At 43.7% G+C, this 18,950-nt stretch overlaps 1 protein-coding gene across 1 annotated transcript in view; it reads right to left on the bottom strand.

Annotated features, from left to right (window-relative positions):
- Positions 1-18,950, bottom strand: part of GMIP (GEM interacting protein) — an 80,954-nt gene that overhangs the window by 13,879 nt on the left and 48,125 nt on the right. Inside the window, exons 12-16 of the mRNA XM_028721151.2 lie at positions 10,528-10,655; positions 8,726-8,812; positions 5,750-5,842; positions 1,777-1,937; positions 708-896 (exon numbers count right to left, since the gene is read on the bottom strand). Coding sequence (XP_028576984.2) covers positions 708-896; positions 1,777-1,937; positions 5,750-5,842; positions 8,726-8,812; positions 10,528-10,655 — 658 coding nt within the window. The remainder of the gene's footprint in view (positions 1-707; positions 897-1,776; positions 1,938-5,749; positions 5,843-8,725; positions 8,813-10,527; positions 10,656-18,950) is intronic.

The following is an 18,950-nucleotide window of genomic DNA, read 5'->3' as shown; positions in this document are numbered from 1 at the left end:
CTGCTAGCACATGAAACTGGGAAATCCACATGGACTGAAACTCCGAGGCAGCTCTTGAAGGCCATAAGCAGGCGCCTTAGCTCACCAGGAAGTTAGTGCTACCGCGCAGAGTGAAAGAAAGAGTCTAGGGATGCCTCACAACTCTCTGACACCCCCCTCGCTGTTTCCACCCCCCACTTTCTGCACCTTCCCTGAACTGCTGCAATACAGACATGCAAAGAAGCAGGCAACCTGTCTTTTCTTCATAGGTAAGCACCTAGATCCTGCCACAGCACAGTCTGCTCCTCATTAGAGGTGAAGCTGTTCATCACCTTAAAAATTCCCAATAACTGGGAGCTCCCACCACTGTCTCCTTCTTACTGTGATAGGAGAATGGCGGATATAAAATTCTGCACCAGCAGAAAAGCTCAATTCTTCACCAGAAATCCTGTTCTGGTCCCTGCTTATTTGTGGGATTTCACCAGGCATGACTCACACATTTCTTTAGGATTAATGTCTAGAAATTTTTTTGCTCTGGTTTGCTGCACTTGCACAGAACTGGGGAATACAAATGAGCCAATCATAGTCTAATAATGACTCAATTAATTCAGCCTTTATGTTTGGTCAGCAGACATATGTTTATGTCTTTATGTTTTGCTGCTCACTCTGGGTTCTGAGAGGTATGGAGTTTGAGCACTGATGGATTTCTGCATGCAGGGACAAGTTACCTGCACTCCCAGGGCACGTCTTTCTATTTCTGAGGTACACTTTGCCACAATGAATGGCACTTCTTCTGGGAAATCCCGTGACACTTGAAGGAAGTCGATCCCAAAGAGCGATGCCCGTGCCGGCAGTTTCTGGTGACCACAGCTGATGAGGAGGCTCTCCAGGCATTTCTTGTGACAGGTCAGGCAGCACTGCAAATGGCCCAAAGATCCCGTGTTACTCTGGCTGAACTCTTTCCCAGCCCCAAAGGGGCCCCTTGCTAATTTCTCACATCTCAGTACTCTGAGGCAGGTGTAATGCACCAACAGCAGAGGAAAAGCATTTCCATTTGTGTTTCATTCTCTTTTCCAGGTTCCACATCCAGACATAGGGGGAGTCAGAGCACAAACTCCACCTTCTTTTACATGTCTCATTCACATTGGCAATAAAATCTCATTGAAAAACATTCATCAAGTGGAGTTAACTTCACACAAGTGGAGTGTATGAGGATATGGCGAATGTTCAGGACAGTCTGTCTCAGGGCAAAACACGGAACTAGATTAGTAGATTTACAGCAACATCCTATTTATGTTCATACAGAAGTAGTGCTAAGTATACATACAGTGGCGGAGGAAGCCGCTTGGGCACTGTGGGGCCTCTAGAGTCTGCCTGCCTCCTCCCACTCAGCTGCCCTGCAGCTGGGGGGGGGGGGAGGCAGCGGGTGGACCTTTTGGGCAGTGCTGAGCCTGCGGGTGCTCAAGCCACCGCGTCTCTCTCAGGAAAGACACATGGCTCGGGCGCCCTACAGGCCCCGCAATGAGTGCTGCCTGGCATTTTGTCACCCACCTCAGTGGTGACACCCGGGGTGCACCACACACCCCACACCCCACTTCCTCTCCCCTTGTATACATACGATCGCAACCAAAATCCTAATTATTTCCAGACTTAAAAGTCTAAGAATCTGCCTCAGGGCTTTATGCTGTAAGCTGGGGCCAATTTGTGTGCCTCTCCCTTTCCAGTGCCCAAGTGCCAGCCTGCCTGAGATCTGAACCTCTTGTTGCAGCAAAGCAGTTCCCTTTAATGCTCACTGACCTCTTCACATTCTACGCCTTTGACCACCACGTTCTCACATTCTCTGCATTTTGAAGGGCCCCTCAGCTTCCGCAGATGGTGGCTCTGAGCAGCGCTGGACAGGTTGATGTTCTTAAAGTGGTAATGGGACAAGCCATTTTCAGAGGCAGCATCAGTGAGATCTGAAAAGAGGGTCAGGCATGTGACTATTGTCCTCTGTTAGACTGCAGACATGGCTTCTAGATTAACAGTTAAACATGCACCTTCTACACAGAGAACAGATAGCAGAGGGTGGGAAGGACTAGAATACACAAACCAGTTACAGATAGGTAGCCGTGTTGGTCTGCCATAGTCAAAACAAAAAAAATTCCTTCCAGTAGCACCTTAAAGACCAACTAAGTTAGTTCTTGGTATGAGCTTTCGTGTGCATGCACACTTCTTCAGATACACTGAAACAGAAGTTGCCAGATCCTTCTATATAGTGAGAAGGTGGGGAGGGGTATTACTCAGAAGGGTGGTGGGAATGGGTGATTGGCAGATAGCTGTGATGAGCCTGTTGACGACTCTTAACGACTGCAATAGGTCTTACAGAAAAAAGCAAGGGGTGAGAAGGTGAAAAATGGCTTTGTCATGTATAATGAGATAAGAATCCAATGTCTTTGTTCAGACCAGGTTTCTCCATGGTTTTAAGTTTGGTAATGAGTTGCAATTCAGCAGCTTCTCTTTCCAGTCTATTTCTGAAATTCCTTTGTAGTAAAACAGCTACTTTGAGATCTTGTATAGAATGTCCTGGGAGATTGAAGTGTTCTCCTACTGGTTTCTCTGTTTTGTGATTCTTGATGTCAGATTTATGTCCGTTTATTCTTTGGCGTAAGGTTTGGCCTGTTTGTCCAATATAGAGAGCTGAAGGACACTGTTGGCATTTGATGGCATACACAATGTTAGACGATGAGCAATTAAATAGTCCCGAGATGGTATGTGTGATGTTGTTGGGGCCAGTAATGGTGTTGTCCGGGTGTATGTGGCAGCAAAGTTGGCATCTGGGTTTATTGCAGGCTCTGGTGCCAGTGTCCGTGTTAAGTCTGGTTGTAGTATTATTGTGGGTTAGGAGTTGTTTAAGATTGGGTGGCTGTCTGTAGGCAATGAAAGGTCTTCCTCCCAGAGCTTGAGAAAGAGAACTGTCATTGTCCAGGAGAGGTTGTAGATCTCTGATGATGCGTTGTACTGTTTTAACTTGGGAGCTGTATGTGATGACTAGAGGTGTTCTGTTATTTTCTTTTTTGGGTCTGTCTTGCAGCAAGTTCTCTCTGGGTATCAGTCTGGCTCTGTTGATCTGTTGTCTAACTTCATCTGCTGGGTATTTTAGTTCTAAAAAGGTTTGCTGTAGATCTCTTAGGTGAGAGTCTCTGTCTGTAGAATTGGAACAGATACGGCTGTAACGTAGTGCCTGGCTATAAACAATGGACTGTTTGGTATGTTTGGGATGGTAGCTAGAGGCATGTAGATATGTTTGTCGGTCAGTTGGTTTACGGTATAAGGTGGTGTCTATGTGCCCATCCTGTATTTTTATAGTAGTGTCCAAAAAATGTATTTCTTGCATAGATTGATTCATTGTTAGGTTGATTGTGGGGTGAAAATCATTGAATTTCTGGTGGAAGGTGTCCAGGGTCTGTTGACCATGTGTCCAGATGATAAAAATATCGTCAATGTATCGCAGGTACAAGAGAGGTTTGAGTGGGTAGGAGTTTAGGAAACATTGTTCTAAATCTGCCATGAAGATGTTGGCATACTGTGGGGCCATGCGGGTGCCCATAGCTGTGCCGCTGATCTGAAGGAACAGGTCATCACCGAATTTGAAGTTGTTGTGGGTAAGGACAAATTGGCAGAGTTTGGTGGCAAAGTCCGCTGTGGTTTTATCTGAAATGGTGTTCCTTATAGCTTGTAAACCATCGTTGTGTGGGATGTTGGTATACAGAGATTCCACATCCATAGTAGCTAGTATAGTATTGTTGGGAAGATCATTTAAAGATTGTATTTTCCTCAGAAAATCTGTGGTGTCACGTACATAGCTGGGAGCACTGACATAGTTGGTGGCGCATAGACACCACCTTATACCGTAAACCAACTGACCGACAAACATATCTACATGCCTCTAGCTACCATCCCAAACATACCAAACAGTCCATTGTTTATAGCCAGGCACTACGTTACAGCCGTATCTGTTCCAATTCTACAGACAGAGACTCTCACCTAAGAGATCTACAGCAAACCTTTTTAGAACTAAAATACCCAGCAGATGAAGTTAGACAACAGATCAACAGAGCCAGACTGATACCCAGAGAGAACTTGCTGCAAGACAGACCCAAAAAAGAAAATAACAGAACACCTCTAGTCATCACATACAGCTCCCAAGTTAAAACAGTACAACGCATCATCAGAGATCTACAACCTCTCCTGGACAATGACAGTTCTCTTTCTCAAGCTCTGGGAGGAAGACCTTTCATTGCCTACAGACAGCCACCCAATCTTAAACAACTCCTAACCCACAATAATACTACAACCAGACTTAACACGGACACTGGCACCAGAGCCTGCAATAAACCCAGATGCCAACTTTGCTGCCACATACACCCGGACAACACCATTACTGGCCCCAACAACATCACACATACCATCTCGGGACTATTTAATTGCTCATCGTCTAACATTGTGTATGCCATCAAATGCCAACAGTGTCCTTCAGCTCTCTATATTGGACAAACAGACCAAACCTTACGCCAAAGAATAAACGGACATAAATCTGACATCAAGAATCACAAAACAGAGAAACCAGTAGGAGAACACTTCAATCTCCCAGGACATTCTATACAAGATCTCAAAGTAGCTGTTTTACTACAAAGGAATTTCAGAAATAGACTGGAAAGAGAAGCTGCTGAATTGCAACTCATTACCAAACTTAAAACCATGGAGAAACCTGGTCTGAACAAAGACATTGGATTCTTATCTCATTATACATGACAAAGCCATTTTTCACCTTCTCACCCCTTGCTTTTTCCTGTAAGACCTATTGCAGTCGTTAAGAGTCGTCAACAGGCTCATCACAGCTATCTGCCAATCACCCATTCCCACCACCCTTCTGAGTAATACCCCTCCCCACCTTCTCACTATATAGAAGGATCTGGCAACTTCTGTTTCAGTGTATCTGAAGAAGTGTGCATGCACACGAAAGCTCATACCAAGAACTAACTTAGTTGGTCTTTAAGGTGCTACTGGAAGGAATTTTTTTTGTTTAGAATACACAAAGGAAGGTTTCTTCAAACTCAGGCTAAGGCTCTCAAGTGCCAGGGGGCTGGGAAAGCTGGAGAAGGTAAAGCAGGAACCTCGCCCCTTCTTAACCAGATACATGGAAGTGCAGCAGCACCCTGGGCTGGCCCTCACACGGCGGGTTCACTCACATTTCCACTTGCCTCGTGTCAAGAAAGTGATTCAAATGTGGTTAAATTTCTTGTGGGTTGACTTTCCATTCTGCTTTTTTGCTGTTGATTTCATTGTGATTAGGCCAAGAGACATTACTACCTTGCAATTTGTCCCTCCAATCCTCTTCAGATATTGAGTCCACACAGAAATCCCAGCATCAATAAAGCCCCTTTAATTCTGGCATGGCAGAGGAGATCACGTGGTAAAATCGTTCCTGAACAGTACCATTACATGATCAAATTTCCCCCTCCCCTGTATGAAACATATTACCTTTCCGTAGAAAAATATACATCAGAAAAGGGACACAAGCCCTTCATTTTCCCCAAAATGTAGGTTTTCTCCTGGGAGGCGTTTTTGCTTTTATGTGGGAACATTCAACATGCAGTCTTCACCTGCAGTCTAAAGCTGTACATGCCCAGAACTGATTAACCTCATGATCTGCCATTTGTCTAGCATTTGCAGTTATAGGACTCTTCCCTCACTCGTTCATTTCCCCAGTCTGTGGCTTGTTTCTCACCATGGTCAGAGGCTTGCATTAAATCTTTGCCTTCACAGTCCTCAGAGGAGAACACAGTGCCTGTGGATGGAGCTTTCAACAACTTCTTGTGGCCTAGACATGAAGAACAGATTAAAAACAGAAAAGGAAGCCACTTAAGAGCCAGAAACCAGTTAAATTCAAAGTCACACAGGATTCTGCTTAGGATGCTTCTTCTGTGAAAAAAGAAATTACTTCCTTGAAAAGGAAAGAGTGCGCTACAGTTTTAGGAACTGGGTTCAGTTTAACCTATAGACAGCCTTGTTGAAAATTTAGACCATCTTTGTTTCACTGCAATATTAACAATTTGAAGTGGTTTTTTCCCTAATGTTCCAGCTACTTATCTCAAGGTAAATATAGAGTTGCTCATGGTAACTGGCTCTAGAACTGGAAAAGTTAATTGGTGGAATTCAGCATTGAGTTACTACAGATGTTCCGTCTGTACAAACATCCCTCTTCTGTTCTGGGGTTCTCCTGCTCTCCCAGAGTGAATTGCAGGGGGGGGCACATGGAGTGAGGAGATTGGAGGGAAAGCCAGTTGGACAAGCAAAAGCCCTTGTACATCCCACCCAACAAATTGCCCATCCATTACAGTTCCTGGGTATAGGCTTTCTCCTGGATACAACCAGGAGAGCTTTGTTATTAGCTTCAACATACAGTGGGCGCTCGGGTTGTGAATGTGATCCGTGCGGGATTCACGCTCACAACCTGCAGCGTTCGCAACCCGCAGCAGCACGTCTGCACATCTGCGGGTTGTGATTTGGCGCTTCTGCGCATGTGCGGCCGCCAAAACCCAGAAGTAACCCATTCCGGTACTTCCGGGTTTTGGCTGGTCCATAAATCAAAAAAACGCAACCTGAAGCGTCTGTAACCTGAGGCATGACCGTATTTCTTAGAGAGAAAGAGTGATGTTGACACTACCAAGCATACCCTGGCAAACTCTCAACGGGACCACTGTAATGCACTGTATGGCTACCCTTGAAGAAAGTTCAGAAACTTTTATTGGTCCAGATTTGTTTATTTACATTAAAGTTTATACCTGGATTTCCCTCTCCATACTAAAGAAGTGCAAAGCCACTAACATCAATTAAAGCAAATTTACACAAATAACCTAGTATTTAATCTTTTATTGTTTGCAACATAAGGAATGTTTTAAACAGAAAATCACAGTGTAGAACTTATGTAAGATGATGATGAAATAGACAGGTGGGAATTCCATGGGTGAGATTTGCCTAAGGAGCCCTATCAGAGGAAGCCCTGAGTCAGGGTCTCTGCAGAGGGGCTTTCCGCTTCCTCCCACCACCCCACCCCCAAAGTTGGGTCCCAGCTGGGGTGTCAGGAAAACCCCCAGAACAGTGCATGGAGGAGCGGAGATAGCTTTATCTGGCAAGCTTGCAGGGAGGCATTGTTTGCAAGAGATGACACTGAACTCCACCCCAAGTTTCTGGCACTGTCTAAGTTCAGAACACAGAAGATATGCAATTCTGTATAGACATTGTCAGGGAACTGACATCGGAGCCGAGTGGAGAGGTTAGGCTCCCCAATGATGCCGGAGAAGGAACCAGTAAGGGAGGAGAGCTTCCGCTGGGGAAGGAAGTCAAGGTGACACCAGGAAGAAAGGAGAGGCAGAGAGCACTTCGGAGGGGAGGCTCCGAGACTCTTCCAGTGAAGTCAGTGAGGAGAGTGGAGGACCATCGATAGGCACGCCCACTCTGCGCAGAAGGCTTCCGCGCAGAGAGGCGAGGAGGAGGTTGTCCGTTAAGGAATTCTTATGTTGGAAGAAGTTTAGGAAACGCCCACTGACGGATTCTGCCAGCGACTGAAGCAGCCGTGCCAAGGGGCTGCTCAGCCAGGGAAAGGCGCAACCACCCCAAGCAGTTTGGAACAGTTTGGAGGTTTACACACAAGCAACCCCAATTCCCATTACAGACATCAATTGTGACGTGGGGTGGTATTCAGCTAAGCTTTAATCATAGTAGATTCACTGAAACTAATGAACATGTCTAATCTGAGGCCATTAATTACCCTGAGTAAAATGAAGCTAATACCACTCATGTTTTCCTGCCTGCTATTTTTACATATATTTTTATAGCTTACGTTTCAAGGATGGAGAGTGTGGGTGCTTAAAGCATTGCCCACCCCCCAAAACAGAAAATGCATCACCCCCCCAAAAAAGGACAAAGGAAATGCATAAAATTTGCAGATGCTAATTTATATGTATAGACGCAAATTTAGAAATAATTGCTATAATATAAATAGACTCAGTGCCTCTGCTTTCCCTTCTTAGGGATCTTTATTTGTCAATTGGACTTGGGCTACATAGACCTTCAAATTGCCCTCTGTAAAGCAGGACATGGGGCCACACTAAGAATTGGTTCCCAGTACCTGCGTGCTGCAGGCTTGTACGTCAGTCTCTGCAGGCAACATTTGCAGATCTGTGCTCTCTTTAATATCTTTTCCTTTAGATATGGATACTGCTGACATGAAATTAGAGTATCAATTCAGAATTTTGTTTTAATATTATGGGTATTTTATTTACAGCACACTCTTCCTGCAGACTCCTGGTGGTTTTCCATTCAGGTCCACAGTTACATAGCTGCAGTGAATCTGCGGCATCACTTCCTCCCAGACCATTCATGGGGCTCCAATTCAGAATGTATTAATGCATTAATTCAATTTTAAAAAGATAATTTAGGGATTGCAAAGGAAGCACAAATTAAATTGCCATTCAGTTTTTTTAAAAGGCATATTTGAAATTCAAAGCCCACTTTTGAAAAACGAATTAAAACCTGGAATTTTAAAGTGATTTGTTTGCCCTTAATAGAAGAGGCACATTGCAAAAAAATAGCCAAGCATGCAGATTTACATGTGCTGAAAAACAAAGTTATGTGGAAAAACCTGAAGGCCTCGTGTTAATGGATGTTTATTATTTTGCAACATTTCATACTTTCCTCTCACCTGGGCTGGAGGCAGGTGACTCTAAGGACTGGCCCTCAGTACTCCCTCCCAGACTCTCCGTGTCACTGTGGGAGGATTTGCTGCCACCTGGATAACAGATTGAAACAAAAGCTGTGTGCAACTCATATTTTCACTGTGATGTAGGCAATATGAGAGCACTGTCATCGCCCACAGTTTCAATTCATGCATGCAGCTCAAATGTGTTTTAAGGTTTCATAACCTAGTCAAACTGAACCTGTAAACATCCAATTCCCTTTGCTAATGACGGAGGATTGGGGCCGGCACCACTGTAACAGACAGGGGTAAATCACTGGGGAAATGTGATGTCTTTACATAGTCAAAGAAATGGGGAGCAGCAGCCAGGAAGACTCGTCTGACTTAAAGGAAGCAGAGAACAGCTGCTGGACAGTTCACAGGTCAGAAGGCATGACGAAAACTGTTCACTTTGGCCAGTGCCTACACTACTCGGGGGGAATTCAGTCTGACTTCTACTAGATTGAGGTAATTTCATTGCAGCAAGCTGCAGCAATCTTATAGAGGAGATGCCCTGTTGCGATTCAGTGGCGAATCTACCCTCTAGGCAGCTTCTCCAGAGTTAATCACCTTCTGTCTTTCAGGCAATCTGGACAGGGATTCCACAAACACACAGCTTTCCAGGACAGTATGAAGTTACTTTTTCAGCCAAATAATATAATAATATAACAATAGTTTGGGTGGGGGGAGAGGTGATATGGATAGCTTTCAAATCTTTTATGAAGATAGGAAACAAAAGAAAACAAAAAATAGAATTGTAAAATGTTGGGTGAGGGTGTCTGAGGTAGACATTAGAAATTTTCAGCTGCTGATCCTTGTTCTGTCTCCACCTTATTTCCACTAAGGTCTGAAAGGAGCATCCAAGAAACAGGGCTAAGAAGTGAGGATCCAGGAGACTGAAAAGGAAGTCTGGGGGCTCCCAAAATGACTAGTTAGGACCTGGGACAGGCAGCTGGTGGCCCACAAGCTGGACTCAAGAAGCATTTTTGTGGCCCTACCGACTCTCAGTCAAAGTATGTTTAAGACACTGATCTCTCAGTTTGACGTGCTAGGAAAATAAGATTTTCAAATGGTAACAAATAGAGATATCCTTCACTTTAAGGATACACCCCCTCTCTCATTTTTTATCTTTTTATGTGTGAAATCGTATCTATAAGTTCTGCTAAATCTGAACTTTTATGTCCTCCTTTATATCCAAGCTGTTACTGTTAGAAGACGCCAGAGTTTTAAATGAAGTCTACGAATGCATGGAGAATAGGGTTTTCCCTGATACTACAAAGTTGCCCCCCACCTCAAACTAGCAATCCCAAGGTAGAGTGACCACCTTGACCCCAGTCACTGAAGGGAGAGCATGGGGTTTGGGCAGCCTTGGTCTGGGCGTCAAGGCGCAGCGGTGGTGCCACCCTCTGAGCACTTGCGGTGCTGCGGATCCCTGGACAGGGAAAGGCCACAGTGAGGCCAGGGCATGCAGGTGCACGGACAGGAGCCCTGGACTGGCTCTGCATGAAAGCAGGCCCAACCTCAGCCCCGCCCCTTCCAGGAAACCTGTTGTGATGCCAAGCTGGCCCCACCACACAGGCTGGTGCTGGGTTCTGGACGGGGTGGTCCTTGAAATTCGTCATTGTCTTTCCTTGGCCCTTCTCTCCACTCCAGCCCTGTGAGAACCATTCACTGATCTAGCTGGGCCATGGCAATAATTATGGAACAAAACTGAAGGACAATAAAACAGAATAAAACAGAAAATTGACTTTAATGTAAACATAACTTACTTTGCTCACTGCTTGAGGACGATGGCTTTCCAGAGGCATCTTCTGAGGAGCTGCTGAGGTCAGCTGCAGATGATGAGATACGAGTATTGTGTGAAGCATTCTTTCTTCTCGCATTGGTGGGGGGTGACCTGAGAAAGCAATGCATCTGTCAAGCACTTCAGTTTTCTCAAAGGATGCAAACATTTAATGGTCAGTAAAGAACTTGTTCATGAGTTGGTGCGATGGTTCAATAGTTTTGCCACTGCAGGTGGCAGGCTGGTGCATTTGCTGCTCCCATCATGTGTAGGCACACTAGCCTTCATCAAGCAGCTAGCTGGAAGAAGATATTTCTTGTTTTAAAAGGACAGAAGAGCACCTCTACCTGTGGAGATGGTGCTGCACTTCCACCATTCTCCAACAAGCCAGACTATGTGCAGTAAGAAAAAAGATGGAAGATGTACTGGCAAACCATAGGCAGATTGCAAATGGAGGACAGCTTTGTGTGGACCCTTCTAAGATATCCGTGAACCCTTGTTCTTTTTTTTTTAAAGAATATTTATTAGCGTTTTACAAAAAACATAGGTTTACAGAATAAAAAGAATTAAAACAGTAATTAACATACTAAAAAGAAAACATAAAAGGGAAAAAGAAAAAAAAGAAAAAAAGAAAAGCAGCCAATACCACTTATTTTCAATCCAACATCATTTTAACATTCATTAATTTTACAGTATTTCTGCAAGTAGTCTTTACATTTCTTCCAATCTTCTTCCACCAACTCTTCTCCCTGGTCTCGGATTCTGCCAGTCATTTCTGCCAATTCCATATAGTCCATCACCTTCATCTGCCACTCTTCCAGTGTGGGTAGATCTTGTGTCTTCCAATACTTTGCAATCAGTATTCTTGCTGCTGTTGTTGCATACATAAAGAAAGTTCTATCCTTCTTTGGCACCAATTGGCCGACTATGCCCAAAAGAAAGGCCTCTGGTTTCTTCAAGAAGGTATATTTAAATACCTTTTTCATTTCATTATAGATCATCTCCCAGAAAGTCTTAATCTTTGGGCACGTCCACCAAAGGTGAAAGAATGTACCTTCAGTTTCTTTACATTTCCAACATTTATTATTGGGCAAATGATAGATTTTTGCAAGCTTGACTGGTGTCATGTACCACCTGTAAATCATTTTCATAATATTCTCTCTTAGGGCATTACATGCCGTAAATTTCATACCTGTGGTCCACAACTGTTCCCAGTCAGCAAACATAATGTTATGTCCAACATCCTGTGCCCATTTAATCATAGCAGATTTAACCGTCTCGTCCTGAGTGTTCCATTTTAACAGCAAGATATACATTCTTGAAAGTATCTTAGTTTTGGGATCTAATAATTCTGTTTCCAACTTTGATTTTTCCACCTGGAAGCCAATTTTTTTGTCCAAATTATAGGCCTCTCTTATTTGATAATAATGAAGCCAGTCTTGCACTTTGTCTTTTAATTTCTCAAAGCTCTGCAATTTCAATTTGTCTCCTTGTTGCTCCAAGATTTCCCAATATTTCGGCCACTTGGCCTCCATATTGAGCTTTTTCTGAGCCTTTGCCTCCATCGGTGATAACCACCTTGGGGTTTTATTTTCAAGTAAGTCTTTATATCTTATCCAGACATTAAACAATGCTTTCCTGACAATATGGTTTTTAAATGCTTTATGTGCTTTAACCTTGTCATACCACAAATATGCATGCCACCCAAAAGCATTATTAAAACCTTCTAGATCCAAAATGTCTGTGTTCTCAAGAAGCAGCCATTCTTTCAACCAGCAGAAAGCTGCTGATTCATAATAAAGTTTAAAGTCTGGCAGGGCAAATCCCCCTCTTTCCTTTGCATCAGTTAGTATTTTAAATTTTATTCTGGGCTTCTTGCCCTGCCAGACAAATCTATAAATATCTCTCTGCCACTTCTTGAAACAGTCCATTTTGTCCAAAATTTGTAGTGATTGAAACAAAAACAACATTCTTGGCAATACATTCATCTTTATAGCAGCAATTCGACCCAACAAGGAAAGCTTCAAATTTGACCATATTTCTAAGTCCTTTTTCACTTCTGACCAACATTTTTCATAGTTGTCTTTAAATAAATTCCCATTTTTAGCTGTCATGTTAATCCCCAGGTATTTCACTTTCTTAACCACTGTTAAACCTGTCTCATTCTGAAACCTCTCTTTCTCAATCGGTGTTAAATTTTTCTCAAGGACTTTAGTTTTTAACTTGTTCAACTTAAATCCTGCCACATGCCCAAATTCTTGAATCAGTTCTAATACTCTTTTAGTACTAGATTCTGGCTCCTGTAAAGTCAATACTAAGTCATCTGCAAAAGCTTTCAATTTGTATTGTTTAGCTCTGACCTTTATACCTTTGATCAAATGGTCCCTTCTAATCATATTTAACAGAACCTCTAGGACCGAAATAAAAAGCAATGGGGAAATTGGGCAGCCTTGTCGTGTCCCTTTCTCTATCTTGAATTCCTCTGTCACCACATTGTTAACTATTAATTTAGCCTTTTGTTCTGAATAAATTGCACTTATACCATTTTCAAACCCTTGACCAACCCCCATCTCCTGAAGATTTTTCTTCATAAAGCTCCAAGAAATATTATCAAAGGCTTTCTCCGCATCCACAAAAATTAAAACTGCTTTAGTGTTGATGTCCACTTGCAACTTCTCCAAAATGGTAATTATATTCCTCGTGTTATCAGACAAGTGTCTGCCTGGGAGAAAGCCAGCTTGGTCCTTATGTATCTCTTCCACTAATACTTTTTTTAGTCTTTTGGCCAAAATGTCAGCGAATATTTTGTAATCCACATTAAGCAGGGATATGGGTCGGTAATTCTTGAGTTTTCAGACTCAGTTTTCGGTATAAGTGTAATATATGCTTCTTTCCACGACTCTGGTGCTTTCCCCCCCCTCCAAAATTTCATTGCAAACCTCCTTTAGTGGTTGAATTATCCAGTCCTTCAAAGTTCTATAATATTTTGAGGTTAAACCATCCGGCCCTGGAGATTTACCCAACTGCATGTTCTGAATGGCGCCTTCTACCTCCTGTTCTGTAATTTTGTAGTTCAGCATTATCTTATTTTCTTGAGAGATTTTTTGTAGTCCATTTGTTTTCAAAAATTGGTCTATATCAAACTCTTTCTGAGGCCCTTGTGTATATAACTGTTTAAAATACCTCTGGAAACATTTTCTAATTTCCACTGGATTCTGAATATTCTTTCCTTCCACTTCCAAATTAGTAATAGTGTTAAGCTTTTCTCTTTTTTTCATCTGCCAAGCTAACAGTTTCCCACATTTATTAGCCGATTCAAAAGTCCTTTGTCTCATTTGTTTAATTTTCCATTCAATTTCCTGGTTCATCATCTTCATATATTGCACTTGGTATAACTTTATTTCTCTCAGAATCTCTTGTGAATTTGGTTTCACTCTCAGTTTCTTCTTTGTCTAGTATTCCTGGTCTTAGGGCTCTTGGCTCTTCTTCAACTCCTTTTTGCAGGTCTTCTCCGTGATCTCTCAGAATTTTTTCTTTATCCTCCACTGATCTTATTTTAAACTTTTTGCCTTTAAAGGTAAAAGATAGGCCTTAGGGGAATTCCCACCTGAAGATGGTTCTATTACCTTTCAGCAGGGTCACCAAATCTCCGTAGTTAGACCTCAGGTCCAAAAGATATTTCGGGATGTCCTTAAATATCTCCACTCTTGATTCGTTTATTTTCAAGGTATTCTGGAAGTGCAGACTCAATATTTTGTCTCTCTCCTCTTTTGATCGAAGGGTAATCAAACAGTCTCTCACCCTGTTCTTTCTCCCTCCTCTTCCAAGTCTAAAAGCACTTACTATCTTAAAGTCTTGCTTATCATCCAGTTTCCAAAAGTCTGCAAATTCCTGTGTTAGAAAATCACTTAGGCTGTCTTTCTCAAGTTCAGGCACCGCCCTAATCCTCAGATTGGTCTGCTTCTCCTTCAATTCAATTATAGACAAAAGTGACTGGTGGGCCCAAAGCTGTTTACATATCGGTGGTATCTTTTCCTCTACAGCCACTGCTTTTTCTTTTGCTTCCTGAGCTGTCTTTTGATTTGATGTAGATTCTTGCAGCAATTTTTCAATAGATTCTGAATTTGAGTTCACCTTCTGCCCCAAGTTGTTAATACTTGTTGTGTTTTGGTCGATTTTACTTGTCGCTTCAGTAACTTGTTTGCTTAATTTATCCAAAGATTCATAAATTTTATTTAAAACTGAAGTAAATCCTTCTTCCGATGTCATACCTTTTGCCCCAGCTTGTACAGGGTCTTCCCCTTGTGGTACAGGAGGGCCGGATGCAGATGCTCTGCGCTGCTGCAATGCTGCACTGGTCTGTTGGAGTCTAACCTTGCCCGATCTTGTTGTCTTTTCCTCCATAACACTTTGTCTGAGAGTCTGAGAGTCAAGGTCAGTCCCACGGTCAGGCTTGTTTTGCAGTGGAAATTTCCCTGGCTAGTTAGAAATGGAAAATTCCCCAACCAGTTGTAACAATTTCAGTGAGCCTCTAGGGGGACACAGTAACAGTCAGTAATAGTGTAATAGAGTATCTTCCCAACTTTTCAAAAGTCCCCCTTCAGCAAAATAAATAACAGTTTCAAGTCCAAAGTATCTCACTTGCAGAGCTAGCTGTCAGAAAATTACATTGTCCATAGATAGTGCGACTCTCAATACAGCAGTTCTATTTAATCTTGGCAATCCATTCCCAAGGATTGAGTGGTGGTCTTATATCAACCAATAATGATCTTCAATAAAGACTTCTGTATATAAAGAGGAACTGGCGTTGGTCCTTTGTGAGCTGGGACCTGAGGCAGCTCTGACAGGATTCTATTGATTTGTTGTCACATGCGCATAAAACAGAGGTTTTACCGTTAGAGAATCTATTGCTCAGCACATTTGAGGGGAACACATTAAATCTGGCTCTAACAAATGCGAATCTGTGCGACGCAGCCGATAAAGTAGACAGATATCGAGGAATCTGGGACATAGATGTAATGCCCAGATTTATCAGGGAACATGTACCTCCACCTGTAGTAAGATTTTGTTGCAAATCTACCTCCTCCAGTCTTTGTTTAATGACCTTTTTAGCTGTAATTAGATCTAAATTAAGAATATCAGAAGGAGAGATTCCATAAGACAACAGTTTGGAATGGATTTTTGTTGCCCATGGGCTGGTGAATTCATCTCTCCAAAGGCACTGAATAAGATAGTAGTTTGGCAATTTATGCCAGAGGGACAGCCAATAATTAAAGGCATGTCTCCACATCAGAATCTCTAGGGAGGGGATGTTAAGTTCTAAGCGAATGGCAGAGTTGCTTACACAGGAGGGTAGTTTCAGAAGGCATCTTAGAAAAAGATTTTGCAATGTCACCAGAGGCAAGAGGTTTACAAAGGCGCCCCATAAAGGGACCGCATAGGCCATAGTTGCAATCACTTTTGCACTATAAACTTTTAAGGCGGATGGAACATGCATAGCCCCCTCAGTAAAGAAGAAGCATAATAGAGCATAGATAAGGGCTTTGACCTTATTTTGTAAATATGTTGTCAGGGGCTCAGGAGCAGAGGCGCAGAGAAGAGAGGAAATGGAGAGCGAAGGGGAAGAATCTGAGGGCAGTGGAGGGCAGAATGACAGTGACCCGAGAGATTCCATGAGCCTCTCCAGTGAATCAGAAGATTCCCAGAAGGGAGCGCCGGTGGCCAGGGGAAGGGGGGTCCCAGGGGGGACACACCAGAAACAGGGGGCCAGCGTGGACTCCCAGAGCAGTAGCTGGAAATCAGGGCCAGCTTCCCCACCGGAGCGTAGTGGGGGGGAAGAGTCTCATAGGTCAGAGTCAGCGTCTCCTCTGGCAAGCAGGGAGGCGGAGTCTAGCCCAGCTGGCATCCCCGAAGAGGGAAGCAGCGACAGGAGCAGTATAACGGTCAGGAGGAAAGTGGCAGGCTGGGCGCGTGCGCCAAGTTCAAATGTACAGGCGTGCGGGACAGGAGAAAGCACGGATTGGGAACCAGGTCCTAAAGCTCGCCGGAGGGAGGGGGAAGACTCAGGGGAGTCAGCCTCAGAAGAGTCTAGGAAGGGCAAGGCTTCGGCGGACAAGCGGACCCAGAGGAAAAGGGAGCAGAGGAAGAGGTGGAGCAAAGCTAGGGTCTTAAACTGGTGTCTGGGGGGAGGAGACTCAGACGGAGCTTCGACGGTCTAGAGTTACAGACGTAGGGCTGCGCGCCACGGCTGTAAAACCAACAATGAACTTCAATAAAGACTTTTGTATATAAAGAGATACTGGCGTTGGTCCTTTGTGAGCTGGGACCTGAGGCAGCCCTGACATATGTGATATGCGCTTTCCATCCCATATTATACTGGAAGTAAATTCCTAGATATTGAAATTTGTAAACTTGTTCAATTGGCTTCCCCTCGAGTTCCCATCTACAGTATACAGTTTACGACTCCTGGAAAAAATTAGGACTTTAGATTTGGAATGGTTAATAGTAAGTAAATTTGTTTGACAATATAATGCAAAAATCTTAAGGGCCCTCCTCAAACCGATTCGAGAATAAGAGAGGATCACTGCATCGTCAGCGTACAATAATAAGGGGCAGCGATAGTCTGCAAGCCTGGGTGCATGAATGGAGGTTTGGGCCTCAGCTAGGGGCGTTCTCATATCACTAATATAGAGGTTAAAAAGATAGGGGGCAAGGATGCACCCTTGTCGTACCCCCTTATTTATTGGTACAGAGTTTGTGAGATCGCCCTCGGGTGTTAACCTCACCCTAGCGGCCGTCCCTTCATGTAATTTAATCATAAGCCACAACAGCCTTTTTTCTATGCCCCACTTTGCCAGTTTTTCCCATAACAGCTCTCTTGAGATACTGTCAAAAGCCGCTTTCAGGTCTATAAAAGCGGCACATAGAAGACCATGAGTAGGGGAAGAATACTTCCGCGCCAGATGATATAGAATTATAGCATGGTCAATAGAAGCGCAATTTGGTCTAAACCCGACCTGTTCATGGCCTATCATATTGGAATCTTCAGCCCATTGGGTTAGTCTGGTTAGGAGGAAGCGAGTATAGATTGAATGTTAGAGATGTCTGTTTGGGAGAAATATTTTCTTAGAAATTGTTCCCATGTCGGGGCTGGTATAACTGTCAATGGGTATTTCCTCGATCTTTTGTTGATTAAATTCCAAAAACCGCGAGAGCTGCGAAGCTTAGAGGCAGCAATCAGTGCTTGCCAACGTCTTCGCTGCCACTCGTGCTCGGCTGACTTCTGTGCCTGTTTGTAAGCAATTTTGGCCTGCAAGTACTCTGGGGGGAGAATTTCAACTCCAGAAGATTTATATCTGTTGTAGATACAACAGAGAGAGAGTCTAGCTTGCTTACATTTGGCATCAAACCAAGGTGCACCGAACCTGGGTTGATCTCAGTTAACCAGGTGAGCCAGCATCGTAAAGAAGCTAGTTAAATCTGCAGAGAAGTGGGAGAACCACTCCAGTATCCTATTTGGTTCAGATAGCTCCGCCAATGAAACAATAAGGAATTCAGAGATATTCCTCTGGAAGAATTCTGCATATTTTTGGGCCTGTTTCATAGACCATTTAATGCCTCTTACTTGAGCTGTGGCATTTAAACCTACATGAATTGGGTGTGTACCGCTAACTGGGTGCCAGTGAAGCGTTAGCTTGGCCGCTAGAGGTAGGTGGTCACTGGAATGTACATTATCTACTTTGAGATAAAAGAAGTTTGAAAATAGGTCATCTGAAACTAGAAGATAGTCTAGGACACTATTTGATGTTGAGCCCAAGTGAGTAAATTCACCTGGCACGTCCGGAGGGCAGTTGCCATTTAAAATGTTCAAATTCATACGAATGGCCAATTGATAAAGAAGGACTCCCGCCTCATTCACTCTGTTGTCCTTAGATCTTCTTGATGTAAGAGAGATTAAATCAGATTTTGGGTAGGGGGGAGATACCCACCACTTGGCCTTAATTATCCCATTCCAGTTGGCGGCTGTACGTGCATTAAAGTCACCACCCATTATCGATGGAATATTAGGGTACCTAACATAGCATGCCAATAAATGATCTTCCACACCTTCTTTTTCCTTTAGCCTCCAATCTTAAAGCTTGACCTACTCTCGGGTTGTTGTTTAGTAGCCGAATTGTCTCGGGAAAAGAGGTCAGCGCTCTCCGGCAACAGCTGCGCGGCTTCACTCCACAGAAGTAGCGATCGACTCTCAGCACCGCGCTTTTAACCCCCGCTTCGCTCTGGAGCCCCTCGCAGGGTTCCCTTGCACGTTGGGGGGGCGCTATAGGTGCCCGCCGAGTCCCACGGTCACAGGCTTCACCCGCCTGTGGTTTTCAAGAGGGTCCCCACTTCGCCGTAGTGGCAAGACCC

The sequence above is a fragment of the Podarcis muralis genome, chromosome 2 (assembly GCF_964188315.1).
Source record: "Podarcis muralis chromosome 2, rPodMur119.hap1.1, whole genome shotgun sequence".
Lineage (NCBI taxonomy): Eukaryota > Metazoa > Chordata > Lepidosauria > Squamata > Lacertidae > Podarcis > Podarcis muralis.
The sequence above is the reverse complement of the archived record's forward strand: the minus strand, read 5'-3'. Positions and strand labels throughout refer to the sequence as shown.